This window comes from Aedes albopictus, chromosome 3 (genome assembly GCF_035046485.1).
Source record: "Aedes albopictus strain Foshan chromosome 3, AalbF5, whole genome shotgun sequence".
Classification (NCBI taxonomy): Eukaryota; Metazoa; Arthropoda; class Insecta; order Diptera; family Culicidae; genus Aedes; species Aedes albopictus.
Genome location: NC_085138.1, coordinates 253,959,696 through 253,979,107, shown reverse-complemented (window position 1 = coordinate 253,979,107; position 19,412 = coordinate 253,959,696). Strand labels below are relative to the sequence as shown.

Genomic DNA, 19,412 nt, shown 5'->3' with positions numbered 1-19,412 from the left:
TGCGATGAGCTATCTGGAATTTGTACGAAATGAGGACTAGTCGTATGAAAGAAGCCTAGCAAGTTTCGTCGGAAAACCATGTTAAGTTGGAGGCCTCCTCCAGGTATATTAAATTTATCATTCAATCAATATTAGTTGCTACAAAAACCATTTGTCTCTGAATTAAAAAAGGCCAGCGTGGTGGGCTTGTTGTCTGGAATTCATTCACCCCCCAGAGTGGATACCTTCCTTCTCACCTAAGAAACATTGGGAAATCAATCAAAATCCGTCGTCGACGACGACGACGACGACGACCAAGACAACTGACCGAGCGACGACGGACGGCCATAAAATGCCACTTTACTGTCACATTTAAGGCGCTTTGAGTTGTCAATGTAGGTACCCGGACCGGACGGCTGATCCGTCCGTTCGTCATCCTATAGGTTGGGATGGGACTCACAGGGACGGGATGCGACGGATTTGCGGTGCGAAAATGGCACAAACTCTGGCGGAGAGGAACAACGCAACACAGAGGAACAAACAAGTTTATGGCGCTCGCTGCGCCGCGCCGTTGCTGCTGCTGCAGGCCGATGCACTTTGTGAGGTGAGTTTTTTTTTGTTTTGCTGCGTTGTGGCAGAAACGAGGAAAAAACCTTTGTGTTTTGTGTCTGCATCTACCTTTTTTTGCGAATGGCGTATGAGCCATGGTTTGCCCCTGCTGATGTCTCATGGGGGAAGAAGTTTTTTTGTTGTTGCTGAACGTAAATCCCAAGGTGGAAATTAATCTTCAAGCGTGTCTTCAAGGGTTTTGTTGTGTTGAAACGTGATTCTCGGAAAAAGCTGTATTAAGATAAGGCAAAACATTTAACACTGAATTCAATAGTTGGAAAATATTAATTGAACTTATTTTATGGTAACCGATGCGATGACAGATAAATGGGATTAATTTTAAAATGAAGTGGTGACTTCATTTCAAACTGTTTCTACATTGCTGTACATATATTTCGGTTTTGTTTTATCAAATTTAACCAACTGTAGGCTCTGTGGGGATAAGAGTCCGAGGGCTTATCCAACACCACTCCTCCGGACCTTCTGCGAGATTGAGGAGTATGTCTAGGATGTGTTGGAGTTTGGTAGCGGGCTCTGTTGAACTTCTATAAAAGGCCACATCGATAAGCAACCTACTTCACCGAAACGGTGTAGATACAGTCGGAAGAAACCACAGCCTGAGAGGACCTGTGTCAGGTGGAATGTTACTTCCCCAAGGCGACAACTATCTTCCCTCGCAATCATCCTATGGGTCCACCTTCCTTTAGTGGTACTGTCTCACGCGCGCTGCCATTTGACCATGGAGGCCATCCTGGCAGTCCTGCTTATGCCTCTTGTGCCACGCATTTCGAAGCACTCTATGCCCTCCTTGGTAAAGATGCCTATAGAGTATAGGCACCATACAAGTGATGACGCAGAGTGCATTGTATGACACGGTACGGTACGCACTCGCAACCCTCAGGCACTATTAGCCTATCAGTAATTTCCAGTTTACCACGGTAGCTTTTAGTACTTAGCGCCGTGTCCTAAGCCGGTCCGCCATGGACGCATCGACACTAGCCAGTAGCTTGCGCTTACTGGCGTACACGGCAGAGCTATTGGACATCATCCGGGACAGAGCCGCTATAGATGTGGAGGAGGCTCTTTTACGTTCTGACAATCCATAACACCGGACCCAGGATGGAACCTTGCGGGACTCCTGAGGTTATGTGAAAGCACATCCGACCCACCTCCGTGTTTCGTAAACTAGTACTCGATTCTGGAAGTAGCTTCCGAGAATCTGGTACAGGTACCCGGGTATCCCAGACGCAGGAGCGCATCGGCTGTATCCGGTTAACTGGCGCTATTGAACGCGTTTCTTACATCCAGAGCCGCTACTGCACAGTAGCGAATCCCCCTTCTCTTACGCTGGAGCGCTCTCTCGGTGGTTTTTGTAACCGACAGGATAGCGTCTACGGTTGACCTTCCCTCTCTTCCGGAACGAGCCGTACTGGCTACTCGAGAGACCATATTTCACCCTCGGTGCGCCTCAAAATTCTATTGAGGGTTATCTTTTCGAGCACCTTCTCCACCGTGTCGATCAAGCATTGGTCTATATGCCGACGGGTCTCCGGTTGCTTTCTCCGCCTGCAGCAATAGAACCAGGCTCTGCCTCTTGGAAAACTCCCTCGGCCAGGCATTTCTGCATAGCAGACCTGAACATCTCGGGAGCCTCTGCAATATCAACTTTTAAGACCAGGTTCGGGACTCCGGGACCTGCTATCCTTGCAAGTTCCACATCCACAGCTATCCTACGAAAATAGGCCAAGGCCCTAGGATCATGGCGCGGAATAAGCCCCCCGATCATCCCCTCCAACATCTCAGAAGATTGCTCTGTATGAGCCATTACACGTCTTGTCTTGGCCATCACGATCCTGTAGGCATCACCGCGCGGATTCGCATTGGCACTCTGGCAGAGATCCTCTAAGCATGCCTATTTGCTTGCCCTTATCTCGGTCTTCAGCGCCGTTCGTTTCACTCTTCCTCAGATCGTGCTCGCTAAATACGTCGCCTAGCCCGTAGGCAGGCGTGGCGCATGCCCGCAATCGCTTGAGTCCACCAGTAAGCCGGTGGCCTCCCATTTCTAGGGTGAACTCGCCGCACGCATGCGAGAGCACCGCTACTAGCTCATCGCCCTCTAAACCAAGTGGGTTTCACTCACGGTGGAACGCTTCCCTAAATACCCCCTTTTTTCCTTCTAAACCATAGGGGGAAAATCTGCTCAACAGACACCCTAACAGAAGGTTAGGGTAGTGTAGGTCTGAGGCCGTCTTCTACAACAAAAGTAAAAGCCAGCACTACTCTCTCCTCGTACCCACTAAACCATTCCTATGGTCGCCAAATCCTACGTCTCTCCGGAACCACTAAGAAGGTATTGCTTCAGAGAGGGGCTAGTGCACATCGCACCCTCAAGGTTAGCTGCGTAGCCTAGCAGCAACGAACATCGATGACTCGCTCTGGAGAGTCCATCACGGTAACATGCAGGCGCTTAGCCAGTTTCCCGAGTAGTCCTCGCCACTCCCTTTGTCCTCGGAAGGCGGGCAGGGTCAACCCCGCCCGCGCCCAACTGCTGAGCGGACATCAAGAACTGATGCCCACGTGCAACCCGATCTGACCTGCTGAAGGCAAGGGTATCACTACCCTTCAGGCCCTATCAGCTGCACCAGAAGGTTGCTGACAGCAGGGTCTCCACCTGCCCCGACCCTTGCCGGGGACCCCTTTCCAACCGCGGGCTCGGATCCAACCCAGTAGACCGACGCCACGACAGCACCGCTACCGGGACTTCCTCTCCGCGGCCACTTAATCGCTGTAAGGTTCGATCTCGACCGCAGGGCACCGGTATGACCTACGAAGCCGACTCCGAACCCCTGGACCACCTCTTGTACTGCACCTGAACTAGCCATTCTCCGAGTCCACGCGCCACCTCCTCTGTAGCTCCCAGACGATATGGGTAATAGCCGTTGAAACGGCGTTCCAGCCAAACTCATCCCTACACATCCTCTGGGCCAAGTTGTCCGGGTTTGTGTCCTCCCCGCATGTGGCAAGCATGCGGTCACGCATTGTGCGTAAACGCGGGCACACGAACAAAACGTGTTCCGCCGTTTCCTCTAAACCATTGCATACTGGGCATTGGAGAGAACCCGCATGCCCGAAACGGTGTAGATACTGTCGGAAGCAACCATGACCTGTAAGGACCTGTGTCAGGTGGAATGTAACTTCCCCATGGCGCCAATTAATCCAACTATCTACCCTCGGTATCAACCTATTGGTCCGCCTTCCTTTGGTGGAACTGTCCCACGCGCGCTGCCATTTGACCATAGAGGCCATCCTGGCAATCCTGCGTATGCCTCTTGTGCCGCGCATTTCGAAGCACTCCATGTCCTCACTGATAAGAATGCTGATAGGCACCATACCAGTAATGACGCAGAGAGCGTCGTGTGACACGGTACGGTATGCGCTCGCAATCCTCAGGCACATGAGCCTGTAAGTACTTTCCAGCTTCCGTCGGTAGCATTTAGTACTTAGCGCGGTGCCCCACGCCGGGCCGCCATACCTAAGTATGGACGTAGCAACACTAGCCAGAAGCTTGCGCTTACTGGCGTACACCGCAGAGCTATTGGACATCATCCGGGACAGTGCCGCAATAGCTGTGGAGGCTCTTTTACAGGCATAATCGACGTGGCCGAAAGTAAGCTTATCGTCGATCATCACGCCCAAGTGTTTGACGGAGCGCTTCGACAGGATAGTGCACTCTCCTACACTGATCTCCATCTGCTGCTCCGACTTCAGGCTATTAACAACCGTCACCTCTGTCTTGTGGTGAGCCAGCTCCAGTTTCCTGGGCCGCATCCACGCCTCCACAACCTTGATCGAGTGGTTGGTAGTCAACTTTACCTCCTCGATCGTTTCACCGTAGACTTCGAGCGTAATGTCGTCGGCAAATCCGACAATCACCACTCCCACTGGGTACTCTAACCTCAACACCTCGTCGTACATGACATTCCATAACACCGGACCCAGAATGGAACCTTGCGGGACTCCTGAGGTTATGTGAAAGCACTTCCGACCCACCTCCGTGTCGTAGACTAGTACATGATTCTGAAAGTAACTTCCGAGAATCTTGTACAGGTACTCCGGTATCCCCAGACGCAAGAGCGCATCGGCAATAGCAGACCAGCTGGCGCTATTAAATGCATTCCTTACATCCAGAGTCACTACCGCGCAAAAGCGAATTCCCCTCCTCTTAGGCTCGAGTGCTTTCTCGGCGGTTTTTGTAACCGACAAGATAGCGTCTACGGTGGACCTCCTCTTCCGGAAGACGTACTGGTTGCTCGAAAGACCATTTTCGCCCTCGGTGAACCTCAACATTCTATTGAGGATGATCTTTTCGAGCACCTTCCCCGCCGTGTCTATCAAGCATATTGGTCTATATGCCGACGGGTCTCCGTGTGGTTTGCCCGCCTTTGGCAATAGTGCCAGGTTCTGCCTCTTCCAAGCTTCTGGGAAAACTCCCTCGTCCAGGCATTTCTGCATAGCAGACCTGAACATCTCGGGAGCCTCTGCAATAGCTACTTTTAAGGCCAGGCAAGGATGGGAAAAAATCATTAAAATATTGCGTATCCCTCACTCACATCCATGCACAATCTGATGCGAGTGTGCTTCGCCCCCAGCCAAGCAGAATCTTTCCACTTTCATTGCCCATTCTTTCTAATCGCCGAGCACCGGGCGACGCAAGCAACGGCGGCCGAATGAATCGCTACCGAATCTGAGTGCCGAAGGCGAACGAACCAATATTGAACGAATGTTTGCGTTCTGAGTCGGGTGCGAGAGCATTCGTTTTGGAACGTTCATTTAGCGTTCAGTGGAAGCATTCAGTACTGGGAATTGAATCAGTGATTGCGTTTTGATTCAATCAGCTGAATGCCACTCGGTAGTTGAGAGAGCGAACGTTCTTTTCGTATACACCGATGCAAGCTGATTCAATTTGCTCTCTATTTGTTTCTCTCCTGATTCGCTTCGTTGGCGTCGGTGGCGAGCCGTTCGTGCTGCGTTCGTTCTTAGTGCGCCGTGCTCTCACTCAGTATTGGGTTGTTGGCGTTCTTTTTGCTAGTTTGCATCGCCGGCATTCGGGTGAGCGAATGAGTTTTCCCATGCTTGAGGCCAGGTTCGGAACTCCATCCGGACCTGGGGCCTTACCTTACCAGAAGGTGACCAAAGCCGGAAGGATACGGTGGGTAGGGCATGTTGTAAGAATGCCGGACATAACCAAGTAAAGTTGGCGTTCACTTCTGATCCGGTTGGCACAGAGAGCACGATGCGTGGACCAAGTAGAGCGTGATCTGACTAGTACTGAGAGTGACCGAAGATGGAGAGCGGCAGCCACGAATACGTGGCGTACTACTGTTAATAATGTCTTATCTTAAATGTTCAACCAATAAATGTAATGTAGGCATTGAGGTGAAACCCATCACTTGCAGCGATGATTGCACTAAGGTGGGAACAAACCGTAACAGACGCAAACGTAAGGACAGGTACAGTCCCAGCACTAGCAGTAGTGGGGGTGGGTCGGGAGGTGAGCGCCCTGGGGGCTTTCGCAAAGCCAGAAGATCACTTACCCCTGAAAAAAAAAATGGCCACAACCAGACCTCTCAGTTGATATCTGCCTGAAAAGGCCTGCCCATCCTGGATTGCTGAGATGGGAAGCAAGCGATAATGCGATAGTTTTTAGCCACCGAAGCTTATGGTGGGCCCGGACCATGTGGAAAAGCAGCGCCTTCAAATGATCTGTGGCGAGGGTGTAAAGGTGAGAGTTCTTAGAGCTGAAGTGACTCTTCAGTGTAAATAACTTAATCGGTGTCGGTGCTGTAGTGGTAAGCGTGGTTGCTTCTCACCTCATCAGGGTTCAATTCCCGTCGACGCCGATGGAATTTTCTGAGATATAAAATCCGTGATCACGTCTTCCTTTTGAAGGGCTGTAAGGCCGTTGGTCACGGCTCATGTGTTGATGGGTTCGTTATGTAGGGTCCCAGTTGTGGTGGCTACGGTCTCCCTGGGTGTCGGAATTTAAGGCTTGGCTCCTAGATCCAGCTGACATAAAACACAACTGGCGCCGAATACTGCCAGTTGACCAGAAAAAAAGAAGAAGAAAAAGGATAAGCTCACCGATGAGATTTCACCAGTCGTAGGTTTGCTTCATGTCTCGAATTACGGAACAAGTCCTGGGACTACAAAAGACATAAAGCTGTGTAGGTGACGGATGACAAGGCCGGATGAAGGCCACAAGACACAAAATTATGCTAAACTTGTTCAGGGGTTGATTTGTGGCTGTAAGTCCGAGAACAATAAAAACGAGAAGTTCAAAGTGCCCGGTCTTCAAGAGAGCCTCGGCTGGTAAAACATTGTTGAACCTGAATCACTGTAAAGTTGTCCAGCTACTGCTGTGTTAGGCAATCGCTGAGTGGGACAAAAATATTGGCTTTATAGCGGACCCATATCGCGTATCCGCAGGAAACGGTAACGAGATCATGGATGGGTCCAAAATGGCGGAAATGTGGACGATAGTACCCGGTCCAGGAGACAGTGTCTACACTTAATTAGAACTTCATGGTAAACAATGTTAACAGGATTAGCTGCTGTTGTGTGCATCCTCGATGGTCTCCAGAGCAGAAAGTGGATGCATGACAGCAAAGTTGACGGCGCTAAGACCAGTCGATGGTAATAGCGAGTGACTTAAATTCCCGGGCAATAGAGTCTGGAAGACGTTTCACTAATAGCTGGGTTAGAACTTATGAGTGGCCCTGGATTATATGCACGAATTAGAATAACCAGCAACAGAAATCCAATGTCGCGACTGTTCGTGTGACTTACATCTAGTTTGCCTCGCCCTTACAGCGTCAGTGGCGGTACAATAAGTGTCAAATAAATTTTGTTTACCAAAACAAAAGGTCCTCTACAAGATGGGCACTTAAACATAATCAATTATTACAACTAAAGTTATTAAAATAATTAAATAGGAAAACTGAGTACAGCGCTATTGGCGTTCTAGTGTATTTCTATTATGCACGATGTTGACTTGGCCAATCATGGTACCCGAAGTTTCTTTAACAGGAACAGTGCGGAGTCAACCACCGATTTTACATTCTGTAGTCCTGGCATGCTAGTTTTGGACTGGACCTAAAAATGGCAGAATTGTGCAGTTGCCTTCGAGCAAGGTGACGGATGTAATGAGCATGCATAAGTGGGGAGATTAACGAATGATCAGCGTCGTTTGCACCTGCCAAGTAATAGTTTCGGTCTGCCTCGAGGGCGTTTGCAGAGTGCCAACACGAACTTGTGGGGATTGCAAAATCCTGAAAAGATGCGAAAAACGTCCGGTCTAGAAGGAATGCCGTCCGATGTAGAGATGCCTGGACAAAGTGTCTTCCCGGATGCATTGAAGAAGCAGTCTGGTTAAATTGCCAAAGCCGGGGAAATCACCTGATAACCTCAGGCCAAACATGTCTAAAGGTCCAATCTGCAGAAGAGAGGCTCTCTTTGGTTTCCCTCTCTTTCGTTAATATCTCAGCTGTTCATTTGAATTATGATTATCTCCTTGCATAGAACGATGGTCAAATCAATCGTCTTTTGATTTGTACTGCAAAAGTAGTTGAAAAGTTTACCATTACATTGCAATAATTGCAAGAGAAAGCGAATAAAGAGAGTCTCTCAAATGCAGATAGGACCTATTGAAATGTTCGGCCTGACCTGTCAACAACATATAGGGTAAATGATGATGGTTGGACCAACTTGAGACATTTCGATACGTAGTCAAGATGTATGTCAAGAATTTCGTATGATCGAATCGCAATACCATATTAAAATAATAGTTGGCAGAAAGCTGTACTCCTCAAGATTACGAAAATCCCGGAGAATTCCTAAATTACTCAAAAAATAATTGAATATTTCGATTTTTTTTAGCATAGAATTTTGATCTTGATTGGACCAACGCAGATTTTGGTTGGACCAATAAAATGATCATGGTTGGACCATGATGTCTGAATATCCAAATATCGGACGAAAGAGTTGCGAAAACAATATTCATCAGGAAATCAAATAGATGCCGGTGAGTTCGTGACTGCCCGCAGTTCAAGATAACCTCGGAACTCTGAAAGTTTGAGAAAACAGGAGATACACCCCCCAGACCGACGAAAATGAAGGTGGCATGCAGGATTAAGATTTCAGATAGGTTCTAATTGGTCTTATAAATGAATTACAATAAACATTAGAATTATAAGGATATAGGTTTAATCTCGGATTTAATATTCACCACCAGCGTTACTACATACTTAGGTAGAAAAATAGGGATTAATGTCCCACTTGCCATAGGGTATTCTTGCCACACAGACGCAGCATAGGACGCAGCTCTTGGTGGGTGAGCGAGCATTCACTACCATATCTCGATGTAGGGCAGAGATTCATTGGGGATTCAGGATGATAGGTAGCTGCGAAAATCCCAAATGTATACGAAGGGCTTCAGTGGGAGACTGATGAAGTGCTGTTTGCCAACCAACCGGAGACACTGTTCTGGTCAACTTAATCTGGATCTTGGTGGACGCGCTATGGGGAAGGCGACGGGCCGTCTTGATAAGCTCAGCTGTTCGGACCTACGGGACAAGGTGAAGACTTCTTCGGCAAACCGATTCTGGTTTAAGTATCCGGCGGTGAGCAGTACGAGCAGCAGCTCTCCGGTACATTTTTTTTGGGATCGCGAAAATCTTGTTCAATGTCATCGCGCGCGAAGAAAACAGTAAATAAATTGCATTAGTCCTAGCAACCAACATGGTAACCGCTAGGCCCAACCACAATCATTCGGTGGTCCAACCATCATCATATTCATTTAGTCTAATTTTACTAATTTAATGAATTTTAAATGAAAAATAATTAATTTCAAATATGTCATCTTGACGTCCATATATTTTCGCAGAAGTATAACGCAAAAAATAAATGATTTCAAAACTAAATATCTCTACTGCAGGTGCTACAAATTGAGTAATTTTGTTGTCCAAGTTGCGCTTCTAGTCAGCCATATCCAAATCCTTAATTAATTAAATGATTTAGGGATATACTACATAAAGCCCGTTCGATTTCAATACAGATAAGGCTACGTTTTGATAATAGTAAGACTTCGACTCAAGTTTTAAAGAAAAAGTTGATCAAATCTGTAATTTCCCAAAGTGGTCCAACCATGATCAGTTTTTCAGTTGGTCCAACCATCATCATTTACCCTACCTATTTGGATATTCCGAATACGATTGCTTGAATGTTTGAAAACTGAAAATACATACATATAATGCGACAGCGTTCAGTTGTCTTAACATCAATGTTCTATGAGCGCATTAGATTTTATTCAGTCAAAAATTAACTATTTTGGTGTCTCGCAAGAACAAAGTCAGAGGCATTACAAATACAGCAAACATAAACTGCAACTGACGCATTTTTGCGTGACCAAACTGGAGCACCGACGAACCAAGCCCAACGCGCGGTGATCGACTTTTGCACGCACGTGTGTTTGTTTGTGTATGTGTAAGCGTACACCAGCACCACATGGTGAGGTTGTTTTGTTTTGACTTACACCGCACACCATGTGGTACCCACAGGTACGGCGTACAGGTAGGTAGGTGAACGTGGTTACGACTGCGGTGGAACGTACCGAGAGGAGCGGCAAGAAGGCGGAAGCAAACGATTAAAAACAATGGCATTCTCATTACCACCTCGTTTTGTTTTTTAGGTGAACCTAACCTCTCTTCGGAGGGAATAATGCTCCCAATAAATGCACGTTCGTTTTCTGTTGGTATCGGTCGTCGGATGGCTGATGCACGGCACGACGCGACGGTGCGATGGGATGTTTGTTGTGGGACTTGGTTTGGTTTTGGTATGAGAATTTCATGTGGGCAGGTTGATTGAACGCGCGGTGGTGCCACTCGCGAGGAGGAGGGAGTTGGACGAATCACGCAATGTGCGGAGGAAGGGTGCGCCGGCAGGTTAAGGTGCAGGTGAGCTTGAGGCGCCGATGGTGGTCTCTCCGCCACGCCGTAGTGTGAAGGTAAACGTGTGAATGCGGATAGAGCCAAGCTGACCGAAACAGGTGCATTGGTAGGTTGAGCAGGCAGCGGCAGTGGCGTTGTTGGGTGTCGAGGGAGTGAAAAATGAAAATGGGGCTGTCCATAAACCACGTGGTCATGAGGGGGGGGGGGGTTCGGCCAATGACCATTTTGTATGGACGAAAAAAATTTTTTGTATGAACAAATGACCACGCGGGGGGGGGGGGGGGGGGGTTGAGAAGTCCCAAAAAAATGACCACGTGGTTTATGGACAGCCCCAATGGACTAAGAAATGCATTAAAATATGCATACATTAAGATATACAGAGCGCCAGGCGAACGCGATGACAGTTTCAAGGTGCGTTTGGTTTTAATTTATTTCTAGTAAACATGGTAGAAATAATAGTTATTTATGCAACAAGTTGCAAAATGATGATTTTTTTAGCACGAGTTGTACGTTTATCCAACGAGGCTTGCCGAGTTGGATAAATACGACGAGTGCTGAAAAAATCGAGTTTTGCAACGCGTTGCATACAAAGTTTTTTGTAATTGCAAAAATTCCCGTACAGTATAATCTCTCTAGCCACACAAACGTGTATCAGCAGCAACCACGTGCGAGCCTCCATGCTCGCACGGACAGGACGTAGTGCATAGTATTTTCTTCGATCAGGTAGGCTATGGTGGGCCAACTGTCGCAAGTTTTCAAGCTCCCGTCGTCGTCATGCAGCATCATGAGCAAAAGCAAAAGTAGGTTCAGCTTCTGCTTCTACACCTGATTGGCAGTTCAAATCAGAATCTGAATCGTCCTGATTCGGATTCGAACTGATCAGTGCATGTATGTAGAAGCAGCAACTGTATCTACGGAAGTAGCGGTACTAAACAAAAAGTGTGTGCTAGCAAAAGTGCCGAAAAGTGATACTTTTCAGCACTCTAAAGAGGGAATTCGCAACGCAATTACAAAAAAACTTTTATTGCTTTGCGAATCGTAAAAACAGGTGTAATAGGGGAAAAAGCATTCTCTTACAAGTTCGCAAATCAGAACCGCTTTTTAATGACAACGTCAGTTTTTTTAACTTTCAAAATAAAAAAAAAATATCCAAGTTATCAATCTAGTCAAAAACTACTGGGACTTTTTCCGACTATACCTGTTCAATATGGGAATCTTATGATACCTGGAAAGAGAAAAAAGAGAAGACACAAATAAGTAAGGATTGATTTACTTGGGATAAAATGCAACAAGCGAATGAGAGCAGCACAGAGCACCTTCTTCGTCGTGTCGAGCAAGCATATTGGTCTACACGCCGGCGTCGTCTGGTCATCGGTTGGTTTTCCTGCCTGGCTAGAGGACTAGGTTTTGCCGCTTCCAATCCTCTGGCAAGTCCCCCTCGCCCAAACATGTCTGCAGAGCAGATTTGAACACCCCGGGAGCAGTGTTGAAAAATTCATTTCGTTACATTTAAATTCAATCACCTCCAGCTCATTTAAGAAGCCGAACCTGAGAATATGGTATATGAAAAACTTGTGCGGCAAAACCAGTTCTGCAAGAAAGTCACGGAAAAACTGCTATTTTTCGAATATTTAAGGTAAATGTCACGGACTACCTTTGAAAAATGCCAAATGATATTCACCGTGAATATCATTGGGATTTTTCGAAGGTAGTCCGTGACATTTACCTTAAATATTCGAAAAATAGCAGTTTTTCCGTGACTTTCTTGCAGAACTGGTTTAGCCGCACAAGTTTTTCATATACCGTTTTCTCAGGTTCGGCTTCTAAAATGAGCTGTAGGTGATTGAATTTAGATATGACGAAATGAAATTTTCAGCACTGCCCGGGAGTCTCCTACAACAACTTCTCTTAAGGCCAGGTTCTGAATGCCGTCCGGACCGGGATCTTACCTAAATTTATTCTAAAATCCCCTGCAAGTTCCTCATTGGGAACCCTCCACTCATCACCCGCCCCATTCTCCAGCGGTCCAACGAAAGGAGTCCAAAGACTCGGGTCACGACGCTATAAGTACCCCTTGGTGATCCTCTCTAGCATCTCAAAAAACTGTTTGCGGAGCCATTACACCTCGCGTCGACATCGAACATGACTAATGCTTCGCGCAAGATCTGATCTCGCTGGAACTCCTAGAGATTCTCCAGAATATCTCCTAGGAATCTCCGGAATATTTTTCATAGATTCTCCAGAATCTCCCCTAGCGATAATCCAGAATCTCTCCAAGAGAATCTCCAGAATCTCTACAAGAAATTCTCCAGCATCTCTCCTGGAGATTTTCCAGAATCTCTCCTGGAGATTCTCCAGAATCTCTCCTGGAGATTCTCCAGAATCTCTCCAAAAGATTCTCCAGAATCTGTCCAAGAGATTCTCCAGAATCTCGCCAAAAGATTCTCCAGAATCTCTCCGAGAGATTCACTGCAATCTCTACGAGAGATTCACTGCAATCTCTACGAGAGATTCTCCAGAATCTCTACGAGAGATGCTTCAGAATGTCAACGAGACATTCTCCAGAATCTCTACGAGCGATTCTCCAGAATCTCTACAAGAGATTCTCCAGAATCTTTACGAGAGATTCTCCCGAATCTCTACGAGAGATTCCCCCGAATCTCTACGAAAGATTCTCCCGAATCTCTACGAGAGATTGTCCCGAAACTCTCTGCGAGATTCTCCAGAATCTCTACGAGAGATTCTCCCGAAACTCTCTGCGAGATTCTCCCGAAACTCTCCGCGAAATTCTCCCGAATCTCTCCGCGAGATTCTCCCGAATCTCTCCGCGAGATTCTCCCGAATCTCTCCGCCAGATTCTCCCGAATCTCCCGCGAGTTTCTCCCGAATCTCTCCGCGATATTCTCCCGAATCTCTCCGCGAGATTCGCACGAATCTCTCCAAGAGATTCGCACGAATCTCTCCGCAAGATTCTCCCGAATCTCTCCGTGAGATTCGCACGAATCTCTCCGCGAGATTCGCACGAATCTCTCCGCGAGATTCGCACGAATCTCTCCGCGAGATTCGCACGAATCTCTCCGCGAGATTCTCCCGAATCTCTCCGCGAGATTCGCCCGAATCTCTCCGCAAGATTCGCCCGAATCTCTCCGCAAGATTCGCCCGAATCTCTCCGCAAGATTCGCCCGAATCTCTCCACGAGATTCGCCAAAATCTCTCCACGAGATTCTCTCGAATCTCTCCACGAGATTCTCTCGAATCTCTCCACGAGATTCTCTCGAATCTCTCCACGAGATTCTCTCGAATCTCTCCACGAGATTCTCTCGAATCTCTCCACGAGATTCTCTCGAATCTCTCCACGAGATTCTCTCGAATCTCTCCACGAGATTCTCTCGAATCTCTCCACGAGATTCTCTCGAATCTCTCCACGAGATTCTCTCGAATCTCTCCACGAGATTCTCTCGAATCTCTCCACGAGATTCTCTCGAATCTCTCCACGAGATTCTCTCGAATCTCTCCACGAGATTCTCTCGAATCTCTCCACGAGATTCTCTCGAATCTCTCCACGAGATTCTCTCGAATCTCTCCACGAGATTCTCTCGAATCTCTCCACGAGATTCTCTCGAATCTCTCCACGAGATTCTCTCGAATCTCTCCACGAGATTCTCTCGAATCTCTCCACGAGATTCTCTCGAATCTCTCCACGAGATTCTCTCGAATCTCTCCACGAGATTCTCTCGAATCTCTCCACGAGATTCTCTCGAATCTCTCCACGAGATTCTCTCGAATCTCTCCACGAGATTCTCTCGAATCTCTCCACGAGATTCTCTCGAATCTCTCCACGAGATTCTCTCGAATCTCTCCACGAGATTCTCTCGAATCTCTCCACGAGATTCTCTCGAATCTCTCCACGAGATTCTCTCGAATCTCTCCACGAGATTCTCTCGAATCTCTCCACGAGATTCTCTCGAATCTCTCCACGAGATTCTCTCGAATCTCTCCACGAGATTCTCTCGAATCTCTCCACGAGATTCTCTCGAATCTCTCCACGAGATTCTCTCGAATCTCTCCACGAGATTCTCTCGAATCTCTCCAGGAGATTCTCTCGAATCTCTCCACGAGATTCTCTCGAATCTCTCCACGAGATTCTCTCGAATCCCTCCACGAGATTCTCTCGAATCCCTCCACGAGATTCTCTCGAATCCCTCCACGAGATTCTCTCGAATCTCTCCACGAGATTCTTTCGAATCTCTCCACGAGATTCTCTCGAATCTCTCCACGAGATTCTCTCGAATCTCTCCACGAGATTCTCTCGAATCTCTCCACGAGATTCTCTCGAATCTCTCCACGAGATTCTCTCGAATCTCTCCACGAGATTCTCTCGAATCTCTCCACGAGATTCTCTCGAATCTCTCCACGAGATTCTCTCGAATCTCTCCACGAGATTCTCTCGAATCTCTCCACGAGATTCTCTCGAATCTCTCCACGAGATTCTCTCGAATCTCTCCACGAGATTCTCTCGAATCTCTCCACGAGATTCTCTCGAATCTCTCCACGAGATTCTCTCGAATCTCTCCACGAGATTCTCTCGAATCTCTCCACGAGATTCTCTCGAATCTCTCCACGAGATTCTCTCGAATCTCTCCACGAGATTCTCTCGAATCTCTCCACGAGATTCTCTCGAATCTCTCCATGAGATTCTCTCGAATCTCTCCACGAGATTCTCTCGAATCGCTCCACGAGATTCTTCCGAATCTCTCCACGAGATTCTCCCGAATCTCTCCACGAGATTCTCTCGAATCTCTCCACGAGATTCTCCCGAATCTCTCCACGAGATTCTCCCGAATCTCTCCACGAGATTCTCCCGAATCTCTCCACGAGATTCTCCCGAATCTCTCCACGAGATTCTCCCGAATCTCTCCACGAGTTTCTCCTGAATCTCTCCACGAGATTCTCCGTAATCTCTCCTAGAGTTTCTCCAGAATCTCTCCTAGAGATTCTCTCTGCGAGAGATTCTCCAGAATCTCTACGAGAGATTCCCCAGAATCTCTACGAGAGATTCTCCAGAAACTCTACGAGAGATTCCCCAGAATCTCTACGAGAGATTCTCCAGAATCTCTACGAGTGATTCACCAGAATCTCTACGAGATATTTTCCAGAATCTCTACGAGAGATTCTCCAGAATCTCTACGAGAGATTCTCCAGAATCTCTACGAGAGATTCTCCGGAAACTTTGTGTGAGATTCTCCGGAATCTCTCCACGAGATTCTACCAAATCTATCCACGAGATTTTCTTGAATCTCTAGCAGAGATTCACCAGAATCTCTAGCAGAGATTCACTAGAATCTCTACGAGAGATTCTCCAGAATCTCTATGAGAGATTCTCCAGTATCTCTACGAGAGATTCTCCAGTATCTCTTCGAGAGATTCTCCAGTATCCCTGGGACGATTTTCGGCTTGGCAGTCGCAATTGCAATCAAACGATCAGATATTCTCCTTCATCCGACGTTTCGATGTTTATTACATCTTCTTCAGGGAATTCTATATTTGAGACAAGATAATTTTACTATATATACTAAACATAAAACATTAAAAAAGAGGCTTACAGAAGTGTTGATCGCTTTCGTTCTGAAAAGCTTTGTGAAAGCATAATCCGTCTAAAACAATATTTTAAAAAACGTTGGGATCCACTCTGAAATACATATAGCATCAGTAACATTCTTAAGCATATATGATAAACTAATTATGTACTATAGAACACTAATAATATTCGCAGAATTCGGTTCGCGCTTCTAACAACACTACCAACGGCCAATTTGTTTAAGCTAAGTGGTGAAGTTCGCTGTGGTGAAGTGGTGAAGTTTAAGCTAAGTGGTCCAAAGTTCGCTTTGCCATATCGGTCACTGAATGAAATCCCCTTCAACCACCTAATAGCCGACCTAGAGAATGTATTGGAATCCGTCACGGAAAAACACGACAAAGAACGGACGCGTTGCACATCTGTGAATGTTATTCAAAACTTCATTCACAGGTTCAAAGAAAACGAACAGAATGTGCAATATCGTCATCTACACGCTACAAGGTTACTGAACGGTTTATCAAAACAAACTCCGATATCATTATCGTAGAGTCAGACAAGGGAAAGCAAACCGTGGTGATGTACGAGAAAGAATACGACATGAAAATGCGAGAAATGTTAGCCGACAAGAACACATACCAAGTCATCAATCGGAACCCAACGTCAGGATTTCAACAAAAGAACAACAACTTCGCAACCCGACTTCGAAATCTGGAGCTGATTGACGCCAAAACAGCCTTCCAGCTCAAGACCAATGCAGCTCAATGTCCGAGAATATACGGGCTGCCAAAGGTACACAAACCGAATATGCCACTTCGTCCGGTGGTGTCCAACATTGGTGCGCCCACGTATATGTTATCCAAATACGTCGGTCGAATTTTGCAATCGTCGATCAACAGCAACTACAACATCCGTGATTCGTTCTCTTTCTGCACCTTTATCAATGCCATTCGCTTACCAGAAAATCACATTCTGGTATCGTTTGATGTCACATCGCTGTTCACGTGCATCCCACGTGATATGATACCCGGAATCATCATAGAGAGATCTAGAGATAATCAACTTCTGTCTCGAGTGTAGTTATTTTTCATATAAAGGAATATACTACAAGCAGATCTTCGGCACAGCAATGGGCAGTCCGCTGTCCCCCATCATTGCAGACCTGGTGATGGAATCCCTTCTGGATAATGTGGTGAGCCGTCTAAACTTTCCCATACCTCTCATAAAGAAGTATGTCGACGACCTGGTCCTTGCGCTACCACCAGACAAGATAGTAGAAGTTATAAACATTTTCAACAGCTTCAATGAAAATATCCAGTTCACTTTCGAAATGGAACAGAATGGCAGGCTCCCATTCTTGGACATGGTTTTAGTTCGGCAACAGGATCAAACGATTCGTACTGAATGGTATAGTAAACCCATGTCATCAGGTCGTCTATTGGATTTCCTGTCGGCTCACCCACTGCATCTCAAAATGAACACGGTCAATAACTTCATACGGAGAGTACGTGAATTCACCACAAATCAATCCAAGGATGCGGCGGACAACACGATAGATGTCCTCCTGAAGTTGAACCATTATCCGGCACCCCTGCGACACCGTTTGCTGAATAGGGGTATCACTCCAAGAACCAATGCTCCTCCTGCAGTTGAGCATGAAATCGTCTACAAACCTATGATATTTGTGAACGATTTAACACAACGTTTGAAGAAGTCACTCGAAGCCACACTGCCAAATGTTGTTCTTGCGACACGATATGAAAAAACCACCAAACGATTATACAGCAACATGAAGGACGTCATACCCCCGGAGATGCGGAACAATGTCATCTACCGCATTCCCTGCAATGACTGTGCAGCAAGCTATGTAGGGTTAACAACTACCCAACTGAAAAAACGGATCAGCGGACATCGTTCAACCATAAACCTTCTCGAAGAACTGGTTTCCAGCAACAGCGTCAGCCCCAGGACGAAATTCGAATTGGAACGATTGAGGGAAAAAACAGCACTCCTGCAACACAGCATTGATGAGCAACATCGTTTTGATTTAGAAAAAACTCAAATCCTAGACCAACACAGAAGGCAAACAGCTCTTCCAATTCTCGAGGTTTGTCACATTCTAAACACACCTCACACCATCAACAAGAGATCAGATATCGAATGTTTGAGTTCTATGTATGCAGGCATATTCCACACACTCCACACAAAACAATCTAAAGGTACCAACACAGCAACAATAACAGAAATACCCAATAGTTACCAAAGCGAATCAAACCACGTTGTACCCACTTAGGTTCCACAAATATTCACCACTTAGCTTAAACAAATTGGCCGTTGGTAGTGTTGTTAGAAGCGCGAACCGAATTCTGCGAATATTATTAGTGTTCTATAGTACATAATTAGTTTATCATATATGCTTAAGAATGTTACTGATGCTATATGTATTTCAGAGTGGATCCCAACGTTTTTTAAAATATTGTTTTAGACGGATTATGCTTTCACAAAGCTTTTCAGAACGAAAGCGATCAACACTTCTGTAAGCCTCTTTTTTAATGTTTTATGTTTAGTATATATAGTAAAATTATCTTGTCTCAAATATAGAATTCCCTGAAGAAGATGTAATAAACATCGAAACGTCGGATGAAGGAGAATATCTGATCGTTTGATTGCAATTGCGACTGCCAAGCCGAAAATCGTCCCAGGTTTCCAGATTCCTCAGTCGATAGCTACCTCCAAATTCTCCAGTATCTCTACGAGAGATTCTCCAGTATCTCTACGAGAGATTCTCCAGTATCTCTACGAGAGATTCTTCAGAATCTCTACGAGAGATTCTTCAGAATCTCTACGAGAGATTCTTCAGAATCTCTACGAGAGATTCTCCAGAATCTCTACGAGAGATTCTCCAGTATCTCTACGAGAGATTCTCCAGTATCTCTACGAGAGATTCTCCAGTATCTCTACGAGAGATTCTCCAGTATCTCTACAAGAGATTCTCCAGTATCTCTACGAGAGATTCTCCAGTATCTCTACGAGAGATTCTCCAGTATCTCTACGAGAGATTCTCCAGTATCTCTACGAGAGATTCTCCAGTATCTCTACGAGAGATTCTCCAGTATCTCTACGAGAGATTCTCCAGTATCTCTACGAGAGATTCTCCAGTATCTCTACGAGAGATTCTCCAGTATCTCTACGAGAGATTCTCCAGTATCGCTACGAGAGATTCTTCGGAAACTCTACGAGAGATT

At 46.4% G+C, this 19,412-nt stretch overlaps 2 protein-coding genes across 5 annotated transcripts in view; one reads left to right on the top strand and one right to left on the bottom strand.

Annotated features, from left to right (window-relative positions):
* LOC109424411 (zinc finger protein jing homolog) overlaps positions 1 to 19,412 on the bottom strand; it is a 515,341-nt gene that overhangs the window by 188,856 nt on the left and 307,073 nt on the right. The gene's annotated exons all lie outside the window — the stretch shown is intronic.
* LOC134290067 (uncharacterized) lies at positions 16,888 to 18,900 on the top strand. Of its 3 annotated transcripts, XM_062857054.1 has the most exons (3): positions 16,888 to 18,558; positions 18,618 to 18,703; positions 18,769 to 18,900. In XM_062857054.1, the coding sequence occupies exon 1, from the start codon at positions 17,297 to 17,299 to the stop codon at positions 18,458 to 18,460; it is 1,164 nt and encodes a 387-aa protein (XP_062713038.1). In that variant the 5' UTR covers positions 16,888 to 17,296; the 3' UTR covers positions 18,461 to 18,558; positions 18,618 to 18,703; positions 18,769 to 18,900. The 3 variants fall into 3 exon arrangements, with proteins under 3 accessions (XP_062713038.1, XP_062713037.1, XP_062713036.1); XM_062857053.1 differs by having other exon boundaries at positions 18,618 to 18,900; XM_062857052.1 differs by having other exon boundaries at positions 16,888 to 18,703.